This window comes from Anser cygnoides, chromosome 26 (assembly GCF_040182565.1).
Source record: "Anser cygnoides isolate HZ-2024a breed goose chromosome 26, Taihu_goose_T2T_genome, whole genome shotgun sequence".
Taxonomy (NCBI): Eukaryota; Metazoa; Chordata; class Aves; order Anseriformes; family Anatidae; genus Anser; species Anser cygnoides.
The window spans coordinates 4,127,853-4,142,931 of record NC_089898.1 but is presented as its reverse complement, the minus strand read 5'-3'; the positions used below and the strand labels follow the sequence as shown (position 1 = coordinate 4,142,931).

At 43.6% G+C, this 15,079-nt stretch overlaps 1 protein-coding gene across 21 annotated transcripts in view; it reads left to right on the top strand.

Annotated features, from left to right (window-relative positions):
* Window positions 1-15,079, top strand: part of LRRTM4 (leucine rich repeat transmembrane neuronal 4) — a 284,146-nt gene that overhangs the window by 89,928 nt on the left and 179,139 nt on the right. Inside the window, exons 16-17 of one of the 21 annotated variants that reach the window (XR_010826616.1) lie at window positions 11,162-11,359; window positions 12,074-12,252. The exons of 19 other annotated variants lie outside the window; for them this stretch is intronic. Coding sequence is in view for 1 of the 2 variants with exons in the window: in XM_066983273.1 (XP_066839374.1) it covers window positions 11,162-11,224 (63 nt within the window). In the remaining variant the exon portion in view is untranslated. Of the gene's footprint in view, window positions 1-11,161; window positions 11,884-12,073; window positions 12,253-15,079 lie in introns of those variants that run through there. One more of the 21 variants, XM_066983273.1, reaches the window with a different exon arrangement.

Here is a 15,079-nt window from a genome sequence, read left to right as displayed (position 1 = left end):
GTGAAAGCAGCGGGCTTCCTGCCTGCTTCTCCAGCCTCCGAACCATGTCTCGTCGTAGCATCACAGCAGTAGTATTTAAGTTTTGGTGTGTGCTTACCAAGGATGTGAAGTTGAATTAGCACGTGGGTATGTTCCTTCACTGACATACTTCAAATCACACTGCTGAATTCCTCTTCAGTTACATCAAGGCGTCGTTGCCAGCAAAGGCTCAAAACCCTGCGTACAGTGTGGTTCAGCACGAAACGTGTACAGTTGGTTCTTAAAAAGCTTCCCAGATTCTTGAAAGTTTGATGGCGACAAAGAAGAATTTGATCCTGACGTTTCCAAGGACCTAATCTAAGGGTTCTCTTCTTCCTTCCTCGACTTCTGCAGGAGTGGGGTTATTTTTACTTCTGTCCAATTAAATGCTCGAGCCTTTGTTTTAACCATGTGCTGCTGTCTGATAAGCTTTGTCAGGAGTACAACCCTGCTGAGAGTCATACCGGGTGCTAATTCTGCTGCTTACGTGCAATATATCACTGGGGGAAAGTCTCGTTGCGTTCCTAAAACAAAGGCCCTACTGTCACCTGAAGTGGGTTTCGTAGCAGTTCAGGCCAAAATTACAAAGTTCTCCCTATCTAATTGCAAATGCTTGAGACTTGCAAACAAAACCCTTACATGCAAGAGGAGTAATAAACACAAAGGAAAACATGTTTCAGCTGAAAATACCTTTTCCCTTTAGTTTTCTTTTTTTTCTTTAGCATTGTTTTTACAGTTCACCTCGGGTATGGTGTAGCCAGATTTCAAACCGAATGCAGTAATTAAGTTGTCTCAGTGTGTGTTAAAGATACATTTGGTAAGAGGTTTAAAAAGTGCTAGTTAATCATTGATGAATTTTAAAACAGGATAAGCACATAAATAAGAGGTCGCATATGATTTCGGATAATTTCTTAAAGCGTGTATTAATAATTTATTAACTCTCGATAAACTATTTACAAATGCATGCCAGATCTGAAACCCACTCAAAAGGAGCTGTAGCCGTAAAACAAATAAGAAAAATAGAAAACTGGTGAACGAACCATAAGTGATGTTCACGTTTGATGCTGAGATTTGAAGCAGAGACCCATCAGTCAGACGGTTTCTGGGGGAAAAAAGGCATTTTAAAAAGGCAGCACCCTTCTAGAGGTCTCATTTTGGATATCCTGCATCATCCAGGACTTTTTATACACAGGGGTTGTGCGGGTTTAATTTATTGTAGTCGAGAGTCTCGCTACATTACCCCTTAGCATGGGAGAGATTGAACATTTATTTTCAAGTGTTTCCTTAATGATTGGTTGAGTTTGTGTTTAAGTGTTTCATTTAATTAGTAGCAGACGAATTTAGGGTCAGATTTTCAGGAACGCTTACTGCTTAGATTTCTCACTGGAGGATTCGTGCTCTGAATACCCGCCACGGTGGCTAGAGGGACTTCACGTCTGTGCAGTCAGGAAAGCCTGGAGGAGCGAAAATTTGAAACCACAGACCCAGCGCACCTGCAAGACCATCCTTCCTCTGCAAAAAGAGAAGAAACCGCGGTGAGACAACTTATTCATGTGAAGTAGCTATTGCCAAAAACGCCCCACTTGTGAGCAGCCGTGTTTATAAAAAAGCAAAGGACCTGTTGTTGTGCGTGTGGGTTACGTATGGGTATGGTACTCACAGATAATGTGCACAGTTTGTTCGCTGAACTCCAGGGTCTTTACAGACCTTTCAGAAAGAGGAAAGAAAAAAATCAGCTTTTCTCTCTGTTTGTGTTTACTGAGTCAATATTTATACCTTGTGATCTCATTGAAAGCTGGTGTTTATGGCTACTTTTCCCTGTGCATCAGGCTGTGGCTTTGTTTCACAACGCTGCAATATTCATTCCCTTTCAGGTAGGCACTTAAATATTTTTCTTCTCTCCCTGTGTTGATTGCTAATTATGTGGATGCAAGGTTTGCTTTGTTTCCTTTTGAGAGCATTTGCTTGGGACTATTTCATCATCATCTTTGGATCAGACAACAGCCTGAATATCAAACAGAGAGCTGTTAGAAGCTTTGCTTGCCACCTGTCTCCTTTCCAATGAGTCAGTTCTGATTTTTTTTTTTATTTCCACTTCTTCATCCATTTGATGTTTTATCATCTGAAGCATTTCTTTCCCCCCTTCGCCCCTTCTCATTTGGCATGTCTTTTTGCCTACCTGTGAGCCTCAGCTGATTCCTTCAAGGAAGGTCCTTGAACTTGCCAGTTTTCTTTACAGTAAGGATCCTTAGAAAAGACTGCTGCTGCCGTATTGCTGTCCATTTTTATCTTTTTTTAAAGGCAGCTTGAAGTGATATTTCACTCTCCTTATGCTTTACAAGGCTACGTTAAATTTTCTAGCAAGAAATTCACTTTATTCATAAAAAAGTTTGATGATGATTTTCCTCCCCTTTCTGCTTTTCATAGCAGTAATTTATATTTATTGCAGGGGAGCGTTGCAGAGGCCCTGCTGAGTTTGACCCCCCTCTTCCTGATGCTGTATATACTTTTAGACTGCCTGCTACAGTGAATTGGCTGTCTAAACAGCCTGTAAAAATACTGATAAATTGTAATCAAGTTGTCCCTCGGTTTTATTAAGTGCAGGGCTGTAGAGGCAAGTGCAGGCAAAGCTGTGCTCGCTTCGTGTGCTGCAAGCTGGGCTGACACGGGGCAGCTCCAGAACAACAAAACCAGCGCGGTGTTGGCGTGACCTTGCAGCTGAGCTCCGGAGCAGCGTGCCCTGGGCTCGGATGCCTTCCCGCATCCCTGGGGTACAAAGGCAAGAAGTGTTCATTCTCACTGCTGTTTGCTCTCTCTCTGCTTTCACTTACAGATCCAGCTTATACGCCAAATGCAGTGCGTTGCTTTGGCATAGCAGCACGGGGGCTTTATCCCCCTGTCCTCCTGCAGTGCAATGAGATGCAGTATTTGTCTCAGCTGCAGCCAAAAGCTGGTCCCTGCCTGCAGACTGTCGCTCTGCTTTCATAGCTTAGCTTGGAGACTAGGCTATAAGGTTTCTCTTTCTTTCTACAACTGTTTCCTCTCTTGTGCTATTAGCCAGACCTTTGGCCTATAAATTGGTTTTCCTAATCTCCTTACACATGCACAGAATCTTATGGAAGCCAAAATATGTCTAATGGCTTTAACCATGTGCGTAATTGACAGAATCAGAACCTATTGGGTTTAAGCTAAGCTTTCTTTTTCAGCCACTCAGATGCTTATTATCTCTCGTCTGATTTCCATTTTGGAACCCACATCACCCCAAATTTACCAGAAAATAACATTCTTCAATGGGCTTCTATGTCTTTTGGACAATTCTCTTGAATATATTCTCTTCCAGGACGCTGAGAAGTGCTGCTGTCTTCCTTCAGAAGCATTTGAGAGATTCAGATTTACCGCTGCTCAGTTTAGCACGCCGTTTGTGCTCATTATCCGAACAGTACGGTGTCCACCTTCGCCGCGAGGGGTCCACTTAGGAGCCAGTTGAGATAATGCCTGGGAGTGTTACGAGCATAGAGTCCGGTAGGCACCCGGGGTAGGTGTGAAATGCCATTGTCTCTGTCCAGCCGCCTTTGGCTATTCTGCTAACCGCAGGAAGGACTGAGGGTTTCAGACCACCCCCGATTCCCTTTAATTAACACACATGAATGTTCCTAGGGCTTTGCTGACCATTGCCTTCGGTGTAAAGCCAGGTCTCTCCGTGCACCGCCTGCCCAGCCGTTCCTTCAGGTGTCCCCGTGCAGCGGGGTGTGCGGGAGAATCCTCTTAATGAGCACACCACGGCGGCAAGCGAAACATGCCAATTAGGGGATTATCTGCATCCTCCCAAGATGCGAGGAATGAGCTGTTCAGAAGAGAGCCACTCTTCCCCTTCATTTAGAACAGGCTTATTATAAAAATGTAATTTTACATACATGTGCAATAGCAGAAATGGGACGCAAGAGGTGATTATGGAAATGAAAATTGGGGTGTGCCACTCCTCCGTTTCAAAATGACAGAAAGACCTTAAAAACCTCTTTGTGATGCTAGCAGGGAACACTAGCCTGTGCTGACTCATTCTGGCCACGCTGTTTGTGTGGTGCTGAGTATTGTGCGGTCAACTCGTGGAAAGGTCATCGGGGACCAGAAAAATAGCTGAACAGGAACGGTGTCGGGTAGAGAGGATCGTTACCAGCTTTAATTGGGAATGACCTCCTGCAATAGGCCGAGTCATCCCCGCATCCTAGTGAAAACTGTAGGGTTGAGAGAACTCGGAGCCTGGCGGGAGACACTCGGGGCCTCTCATAAGTGATGAGTGTGTCAGGGAAAGTCACTTCTTACCTAAGACTGCCTTACAGATGCAATTGCAGGTGTCTGTACAGATGAGTGCACAGGTTTGGGTACGGCTGGACAAAATTGTTTATCAACAGCTTCTTTAGCCCAGCTGGAGCATCTCTGTACCACTCCAGCGCCCTTTGGTGCGTGGCACTGCAGCGCTCTGGACCAGGTGAACGTGGAAGTGGAGCAGGGAGGGATAGGTGCTGAATGCACTCTGTGAAGGTAATCCTGAAAGACAGGAAGCTCTGCCGCTGGGCAGTCAGCATCAGATCTCAGCTCGGATTTGTCAGTTCGAATCCAGCTACATCAGCTACAGATGAAAAGATTCAGTCTCAGTACTGTTCTGGTCTGTGTAGAAAGCACTTGCTGATTCTTGAGATGAATGGAAATGTTCTGTGTTTGCGTTGCACCCAGAACCCTGGGTTCCTGATCCACAGGATCACAGCAACAAAAAGAAATAACACTTGTAGAAATAGCGCAGTGCAGAAGAAACACTTCAGCAGCTTTGGCAGACATACCAGGGGTCAGGGACTCACTCTTTCCTCCACCTCAGCTTTGAAGCGTGCTGCGGAGGGGATGGCACAGCTGTTGTACCTGTCTGGTGGCTGGAGAGAGGACTTCTGGCTCTAGAGCTGGCGATCTGGATCGCTGAATTCCCCCGCACAAAGAGCCCATCTGCTCCAGTAATGCACATCGCAACCGTCTCTGCAGTTTGTTTCCATCTCTCCTAAACTATATGCAAATGAGTAAACAAAATAATACAGCCTGTCCCAAGCTGTTGAAACTGATTTCAATATATACACACAGATGATAGCTGTTTACTCTTGAATACCCCTTATGCCACCAAGAAAGTTGTGAGAAAATTATGTTCCCAAGTCTGTCTGTACTCCTCTCGCTGAGGTCTCACCCCTTCCTTCAAACCTAAAAATTCAGTGTTTTGGATTATCTCCGATAGCAAGAAGTTTTCCATTTGTATGTGAAGAGGAAAGGTAAGAAGAGCACGGCTACAGGAGCCGCGTGCATGGCTCCCACTCTGACATCTCCATTAGCAGCTGAGTGCCCTCAACAAGTCGCTTCCTTGCAGTTCAGCATCCACTGTCGCCTCTTGTCAGCTTGGATGCTAAACGTCCTTGGGACGGGGCTGTGCGTAAACTTCTGGTCCTGGGTCCGTAAGCGTGGGTCCCCACTGGGGGCTCTCGAGGATACTGTTATAAAAATAAGAATAAATCTGCACTTTTCACATTCGTCTGTAGCTTTTGTTGCCATTTGGAAGAGCAGGCAGCACATAAATGTAGGAAAATGTCATTTGCAAGCATTTACCTCTCCAATGCTCACTGCGGTTTCATGAGATGCTATTTAGAAACATAGCTAAGTAGTAGGAATCGTTTAACTCTCATATGCCAGGACTGCCTGAACAGCATTCAAAAAAGGCACGAGGCAAGCCGAGCAAACTGAGTTACAAGCCCTTGAACAAGGGGCCTGGCAGAGTTGTTTAAAGGAAAATGAAGGAGAAAAGGAGACCCTTTAAAAGATTTCCTTATCCATATTCTCCTGTTTTTTTCTGTCCTTCCATGACTTTTAAGTGCTTGAGCTGGTTCTTCTATTTTTTTTTATACTGTGTGACAGGCTTTGACTTTTCTTCTAAGCAATGACCAATATATTTCTCATTTTCCTTAATACTTCATAAAACGATTTAAAGGTAATCCAAAAACAAAACTTGTGTTTACGTTGATTTTAAATAATAGACTCCCTCGAGTGTTTCAGGAGTTGCAGTGCATGCGTAGAAGGATGTTGGATCTGGTTTTCAGCATGTCTTGAGCCTTGCTTGGAGTCGCCAGGGCTTGCCCTAGGGTTTGCGTGGTAAGTCGTGCCTTCTCCTTGGGGTTGCCGGCTGAGCACTAGACACTTGGTCCAGCAGTCTGCTTAGATATAATCTAATTTTCTGTTGGTTTTGTTTCACTTTGTGTACAACTAAATAGGTGGATATATTTCTCCTCACTGCATCCTGAGTCAGCTGCAGTTGGCAGAGGATGGAACTGGATTTGCCTTTTATGCAAGGAAAACTTAAGTATGGGCAGAACACTTGTGACTTTAACAGTCTTGCATGAGCATTTGCAGGAATTTTACCCTCTGGGGCTGCAGTAAGACATTCAGTGCCCCTGCACTGGCCAGTATCAGGGCCTTAAGCTCTACCTATTGGAATTGCTCTCCTTGGAAGGCTTCGCTTTCATAGGAGGTGTTGCAGCTCCGCTGGTCTTGGGACTGTCTTTGCTTGCAGTGTGTGGCATGGTGAAGTCTCTGGCTCACCCCTGCTATGTTATACTGGTGTTACCTTTGTTTTTATTTTTGCCGCGGTAGGTAGTACACGAAGAATTAAGTAAAGGCTATGTTTTGCCTCCATATAAAATTCATTCTGCTTATTATTATTATTTTTGTAAAATACTAAACTCAGTTGCAGATAGAATAAGCCATCTGGTTCCTGTCACAGCTACTGTATATTACATACATATGGGGAAATTGCTTATTGATTTAGCCGAGTGTGAACAAGTGCTACTGGGAAACCACAGAAGTATTCATACTACTAATAGATACTATCGGAAGTGACATGCTGTACTTGATTCTTGGCTAGAGGGCATCAACTTTTAACCAAGGATTTAAAAAATAAATAAAAAAATCAGTTATTTCTATATGGAAGAGTATGCTATTAAAGCTTCAATGAGAAATGCCTTGACAAAAGGCGATATGCTCAGAGGCAATCATGCACGTGGGCTTTACTGGCCTTACAGTACCTGACGTGCTGGAGTTAGGCCTGGCTCCCGAGAAGTCTTTAAGCCCCTTGTGCCGATTCTGTCACTAAGAGAATCTGGGTGCTGACGTATGCTGCTGTCACAGCATCTGCATGTGTGTCTTTTACCAACTATTGGCATGACCTGGCCTTAATAGTAACCAGTTTTTGTGGCTCTTGCCCCGGCTCGAGCAAAGCATAGAATCACAGAATCCCTAAGGTTGGCAGGTGGGCTGGAATTAGATATCTTTAGAATTATTAAGGTTGGAAAAGCCCTCCAAGATCATCTGGCCCAACCATCCCCTACCACCCATGTCACCCACTAACCCATGTCCCCGAGCACCAGGCCCAACCTCTCCTTGAACACCCCCAGGGACGGTGACTCCCCCACCTCCCTGAGCAACCCGTCCCAGTGCCTGACTGCGCTTTCTGAGAAGAAATGTCTCCTCATTTCCAACATAAACCTCCCCTGGCGCAACTTGAGGCCATTCCCTCTTGTCCTGTCACAGATACCTGTGAGAAGAGGCCGACCCCCAGCTCCCCACAGCTTCCTTTCAGGTAGTTGCAGAGAGCAATGAGGCCTCCCTTGAGCTTCCTCTTCTCCAGACTGAATAACCCCAGGTCCTTCAGCTGCTCCTCACAGGACTTGTGTCCCAGGGCCTTCACCAGCTTCGTAGCCCTTCTCTGGACATGGCTCCAGAGCCTCGATGTCCTTCTTGTAGTGAGGGGCCCAAAACCGCTCTGCAGCATAAGGTCTGTATGGGAGAGCCTGGTGAGTTGGGGATGCACGGGTTTGCTGGTGATTATGTCCCGATAAGAACGCGATGTAAGTTGAATCATTAAAGTGCTGTTTTCTGCTCATCAGTAAATTTAAGCTCAGCTAAGGTGCTATGCCGCCGGCGTAAGCGTTTAATAGCCGTGGTGCTGTTGAATTAATAGAAGCCGCATCAATGGCTGTAACAAATTGATGAAAAATCTTGGGGAGAAAGGAACGCATTTGCTGCAAACAAATGCGGGCCCAATTTTCAAAATTCTTAATTTGGCCTTGAGAATGTGCCAGCTCATCTCTTTCTCGAAGCAAGAGCTCCCTAGCCATTACTCATTCTTTGCATAGTTTAAGCGGAGCAGCTCCACACTAAGAGCGCTAATGCATCCATTAGCTGTCACTTGGACCAAACTTGCATGTGCTTGCATGTTGGTAGCTAAACTTGGACTCACAAAGAGGGGATGTAAAATAGCATCATTTGCCACCCAGTTATGTTAGCTTCACACACAATTAAGAAAATACACTGGGATGAGATTGTGGAGTCAGACTCCCAGAAGAATCCAGATACAGGACATTAATAGCAGTGACTCATCTAAACATAAAATATTTGATTTTCATTTTCACACTGCACTTGATTTAGGAGACATTCATTTTAGCATCTGTCAGGGGTAATGTATGTACACAAATAGACTGTCAGGAACTGAATGTGATTGCAAGTTGTGTAATGAATCTCCTCTCTGACTTCATCAACGGAGGCCAAAACCCTTTATGAAACGGCGCTAGGTAGTTTCGGGAAACGAGCTAAATGTAACAATTGTCTTCATTATCCATTTCCTCGAGCCATGAATAGTTACTCACATGTGGCAAAGGCACCTCTGGGATCCTGGCTGCTCGGTCCCAGAGGTTTTCAGTGTGGGATGCTCCTGGACAGGTTCCAGAAGCAAAAGCCGAGGTGCTCGGCCTTTGCAGATGCACACTGACAGGCATTTTCTGTGGATCTTGCATAAAATGGATGTGCACTATATTCTCTTTCATGGATCATTTACCTAGGGCCCAGAACTATTAAAAAATGCAAATGTTGAAAGTTTTGAAAGAAAGCTAGATGATTCTCGATGAAGCTCCTCGTGAAAAACAGCCCTCCTTTCCTTTAGCATAAAAATGCAAGCGTGTTTCTTTGCATTAGTGGCCTTAGGTCTGAGTTTGACAGCTATAAATACCAACATGCTGCCTTCCAAGTGACAGTGGGCCAGTCTGACAGGGAAAATTTCCGCTAGCTTTACATCTCGTCTCTGTAGCTGGAGGAAGAATAAAAGCAGTGCGCTGTCTGGCGTGGTTGCTTGGAGCATATTAACCTGGGATGTTTATGAAGAAGTTGCATTTGTCTTGTGTATAGTGGAGATTTTATTAAGTTAAAAACCTTTCGTAATGATAATGCTGTGCTTCCTCAGAATTCGTTCTTTCTGAGTCCCAGAAGCAGGATGTTAAAGCTTTTAATATCAAATAGTCTTTTTTTTTTTGTCCTTTTTGTAGTAATTGAGCAGTAAATTGATCAGGCTTGAGCAAGGACAGATACATCTTGTACGTTGGCTTTGACTTTTCTAATCTAGCTAATAACAATATAAGGCACCTACATGGCTTACTTTAGTGGACCGGTTATCAGAGGTACTGAACATCTGCAATACCACTCTGAAGCCCGTGGAAGCTTCTGGTATTCTGTCAAATCAAGTTTCCATCCGATTTCACCTGGTAAGCTTGGGCTGGCGGGATCTGGTGTGTGCCAGATAAAGTAACGCCTCCATTTCAAGGAAGGGTCCTTTAAAATGGCAATAAATCATCTCACTTTTAATCTGCTCGGCAACGAGGGAGCTGCTAATACTTCCTCCTAGTACCTAATTTGTGCTGTGAATTTTGCTTCCTGACAAAGGATCAGCAGATACCATGTTCAGCTGATCACAGCTCTCTGAAAGAGTGTAGGTGATATTGCTCTGAGTTATGGTAAAAATAATTTAAAACTGAATGCTCCAGTTAGTTAATAATAATGCTTAAGCACATTACATCTTCAACAAGCTGTACAAACATTAACTAATTAATACCCCCAACTAATACATAACACTCCATCATGGTATGTAATTATGTATTACTATTAGAACTGGAAGAATTATTCGTTGTGAATAAATTACCCAGCAAAGTTTGCTTTTTTTCTCTTACTGTTGTGAATTTGTTTGCAAAATACTCCCAGGTGTTGTGGATGTATTCGATCTCACGTTTGCCGTAAGGATGGTAAATGGTATCTTTTATATTCTGTATAATCGATTCCTTTCATCCTTTGATGCTGTTTTGTTACTGCTGCTCACCTTGCGATGTAAGCAGCACCTCCAGGCCCAGGGGAGCGCAAGACTTGCAGTGCTAGGTGCTGTGCGGTTGGGTTCCTTGGCCTGGATGTGAATTGCTCTGAAGAGGTGGAACAAAATGGTGAGAAGGGAGATGGATACGGAGGGAAGGAGTAAATGGTTGGCCCGCGACCGTGGAGCGTGTCGAGTAAATCCATCCTGTGGGATTGCGTTGGCATTAAATGCAGGTTTCTTGAAATCCATTCCCTTAGACAATGCATTTTGTCCTAATGAGATCATAACGGCGTATCTCAATGTCACGGCATCTGCTGAAGTCTCCCAAAATCTCAGTTTTGTCTCTCTGAAATAGGTTGGTGCTTACTGTCCTGAGAGGGTGTTAGGAGGTGGTGGCGCTCGCGCTAAAGGCCCATCGCTCCTTGTGCAGAAGACCTGCTCACACAGGGCTCCTGCCTTCTCCAGGCCCTCAGGTGCTGTTAGGTGTTGAGATATCGTGCCTCTGCTTTCACCAGCTGTTTGCAAGAGCTGACGTGGCAACAAGCCTGGGCAGCCCAGAGCAGTTCTGTGTACCAGTTTTTGGAGTGTTTCCTTGTGAAACCTTACCACTAGCTGTGTGCAGGGATGCACGCGGGCGTACACAGGAGTTCACAGGAGTGAAAGGTGGTCTGCCAGTACTTCTGCAGGTATCTCTCTATTCATATTTGCTATTTAATTGTTGCTTTCCCAGCACTTAGCAGGGCACGAGCGAGACTGGAAGTGTTCGGTCTTGGAAAAGAGATGACTAAGATGAGGCACGGTTAAAGTCTTCTCAGTAATGACCGATTTGGAGAACAGTTAGCTGGAGCTTCTCCTATGTTTCATTACTTAAAAATTTGAAGAAACTGAAAGATAGGAAACTAAAAAAATAAAAAGTACTTCTTTTCACAGGAAATAAGCTTTGGAAGTCATGGTCATAAGAAGTCCACAGATAGAAATTCCCTTGGCTTTTAAGAGGACCGAGTTTCTACAAAGTTAACAAGCATACAAGTGTTATACTTAATGCTTTAAAAATATGCACAGATAGAAGATTGCGTTCTTCATCTTTAAGCCAGTCCTGGATCATGAGGGAGAAGATGATGTTGTTTGGTAAGGTGTTTTTCATTATCTTGCTGTAGAGCTGAAGCATCTGCATTTTTGTATGGTGGAGCTGAAAGGTCCTGGCTCCTAAATGCCACAACAGTTTTTTTGTGTCGAGCACAGATGTACCTTTTTTGGAAATTTCCTCTGATGCATTGCTTGTAGGACCGCCTGTCATCGCTACCATATACACGCTTTTTTTTAATAGTTGCTCTGATTTTGGTGGCTGTTCAAAGCCATCGACACAAATTTACTCCTTTAATTTGTGCGTTGAGTGCAGATGGAGCAGAATGCAAAGGGTAATAAATCTGCGAGGAAGCCTCGCGTTTCTCGTTCTTGACATTTCGTCTCCTCTTGAAAGAAAAGGAAGTGAAAATCCAAATCTGGTCCAAGTGCAGTATATTACTCTGTGAAAGCTCCAGAGACAACTGTGGTGGGCTCAGCATCGTTAGGGTAACCACAGCAACTAGGTGTTTGCTGCATTCCTAGCAGTGAGCATTGGAAAACGCCACTTTCTTGTCAAATGCAATGAATTTATAAATATCTGCCTGGAACATAGTTTCCGGGATTGTTCCTTGTAGTTTGACACTGACTGATTTTAATGGTGCTCCATTAAAAAACGTATAAAAAAAGATTTTATTGGGAAAATAAAAGCAAGGGCACACATCCCTCGGAAACGAACGTGTCTGATCTGAGTGCAGAACTCATGTTCGCTCCACACAGGTGTAGTTAGCGGTCGGATCTTCAAAGAATTTCAAAGGAGGAGACATTAATTAACCCTCAAAATAGCTATAAGAAGCATGAGACTTGTCAAGAAATCCACTGCTCTGTGAAGTGGCTTTGGGCCAGGAGTGTCCCGGTCGCTGCCTTTCCCAGGTTAAAGGATCGACTCCTGGAGTCTCGTAAGTAGAAGCCAGGCCATCTTCTGGCTACCAGCAAGTTCTCTGAGGTTGTGGATGGAAAACGTGGTGTTCAGTGGCCAAACAGTACCTTACGGCTACAGGAACCACGTGTTCACATGGAGCTGATACCTTTAGGGAGCAAGAGCTGGTGCAGTAACGAAAGTCGCCGCGTTGCTGCTGCAGATGCTGAGGGACCTGGCTGGCAGCTCCCCAGGCCATGGGTCCCTCTGGGTTTGCCGTGGTGTGTCTGAGAGAGAGAATCCTACAGGCCGGTCTCCTTGACAACCGAAGACTAACCGATGAATATTTTTAGGATTAAGCACAATTTATAGCCTGTTGCCAAATTGCCCAGGGAATGGGATATTTGAGAACATCTGATCTGAGGCTTTGGCTTTTGCACAGATGCTCCAGACTTGTCTGAATCTAAAACTGCTTTGTCTTTGTTTGGAACCCCTTGCAGGGTCCTGTAGCTCTCAAATCCCAGCTCTCAAATCCCAGTGTCTTCTAATTAGGAACAACAACCAGAAATGTTCCTATGTTTACATATATGCATAGGCACACTTTGTTTTTTCCACTCACAGAAGTAGTGCCAAAATGAACATGGTAATATTACAAAGGGCTTATTCTGACAGTTTTAATGAGGTGAATGATTTTCAGTTCCCCTGGTTATGAGTTGAAAGTGATCGTGTTTATTTCCTTCTCTGGATATGGAAATTCACTCCTATATGCATGTGCCACAAATACTAATACGGGCCAGTTAAAAACTTGTGCTTTTGGTGAAAATTTCTGACAATACAATGAATTTCATGGGGGAAATATGGGCAAAGGTTTGTGCATTTTTTTTCTACCCTGTCCTACAATAATATTAAGTTAAAACTAGATGAAAATTCGGGATGCCTGCAATTTCCGGATTTAAGAAAGGTCCTTTGAGTCTAGTTCTCTTTTAATTATTTGAGTCTCATGGTTGAAAAGAAATAAGCCAAGCAACAACAAAATGCCAACTGACTTCTCCGTCCTTGTTTCCTTTCCCTGCCTTGTTTTGATTATTAGCTTGTTGGTTACTTGCAAACAGAGAAACTCTTGCTCTGTAAGGGACACCAGGGGGGCCTAGTCTTGTTCCATGATTTAAATCACTGGGAATGCTTAAAATGAGGCTTGAGTAATCTTTGCCCATTGGGCTTTTTTCTTTTGTTGGCATGGTTCTGACCAGCTGATAGGAAAAACAAGGAGGGAATCTGGAGAAGTGCCTCAGTGTCCATGTTCTGATTGATTTCAATCGGAAGATGAGAGCCGAGGAAACGAGGGTTATTTGTCCAAAGTAGCAGCTTTTCTGGGGTACAGCACCAAATGCAGCAGCAGCAGCAATTTTTTTAAGTTGCAGCTTGTTGCCAAAGGGGTGGGTCATCCCCTTTTCAAGGCACCCCTGTAATAAAGAATATAAAAAAAAAACTTAATACAGTAGAAGACAGGGGACAGGCAGCTGAAAGGAGGAAGATCTGTAATTTTATGTTCCTTTCAGCAGGTACATCATCTTTTTGTAGCGGAATGCTTTGGCACAAAGAAAGATTGTATTTTTCCTGAGAGCACAGTGCTATTGATGTTATCGTTCCGTTCCATGTATTGGGTCAAGCTGCTTTAACACCTGGCACAAAATTCAGCATCGGTGAGAGAATAGAGTCACCTTTCCTTGCATGAGTCAACAGATAGCTTTCATTAAGTATGCTGAAGAAATGTACAAGAAAATGTAACTACGTAAGGCAAAACAAGACAGAGCATAACCATTCTGCTGTACTTTGAAGGGCATATTTAATCGACTCGCCTCTTCTGGCGTTTAAACTTTCATTTGATGTGTTTTGATTTCCTTAACTACCCTAAAGATTTTAGTTGATCAAAAGTTCATAAAAGTGGTCTGTGCTGGCCAAGTGGAAATGCAAGTGAACAGCAGCACGGAAAGGTCATATTAATTAGGGGATGGAACTCGGCAGAGATGTCTTAAACCATTTCAAGCTAATAGAGTCAATGTCATAACAGATAAAGGCATAGATCTGTTTTTTTGGTAGCAAGTTGTCATCTGTGGAAGGTTTCAACACTGAGTTGTGAAAATAACCTGATTTTTTGCTTGTTTATTTGGTTTTGTTATCTTATTGCAGATCATGAGTGGGGTTTTCTTTGTGGCAGCTTTACAAACGTTAACAAATTTCATGTTGAGCACTTAAAAAACAAACAAAACCCCCAACCCCCACCCTGTTCTGTATGCAGGGTGCCAAGAACTTGGAACTCAAGCTTCAAGACTGCAAGATTTAATTGACTTTCATAGCCTAATTTGGTAACAGTCTAAAAATGAGTCAGTATTTTTCTTTTAAAATGTAATATTTTATTTTTATCTGGAAAAATAATTCTAGCTAGGGAGAAGCCTGTACTGGGTCTCATCTCAGTTTCTCACTTTCTTGGCCAAGAAATCCATGAGCACTGGGCTGTATGGCCTTTTTTTCTGTGGTGAGCGGGTGTAGCAAAGCTCATCAGCTTTTCTACTTACAGAAAGTTTATTGGCTTTGCCGAAAATGGGAAAGTAAACACAAGCATCAGAGTTGTATTTTCTTTCCTTTTTTTTTTTTTTTTATTAGACTCATATATATGGAAATTAGATGACACCTTTGGGCTTAAGAAGTATTTGTCAGGTTGTCTTAATTGGAGGCGAACGCACATTTTCAGGATACTATGACAAGATCTTCCAAAAAGTTTATGTGCCTTTGGAGTATAAGTCCTTTTATTATAATCATCACAACTTTTTAGCACTTTTTAATTTTGTTTGTCAGCAGTTTGGTGG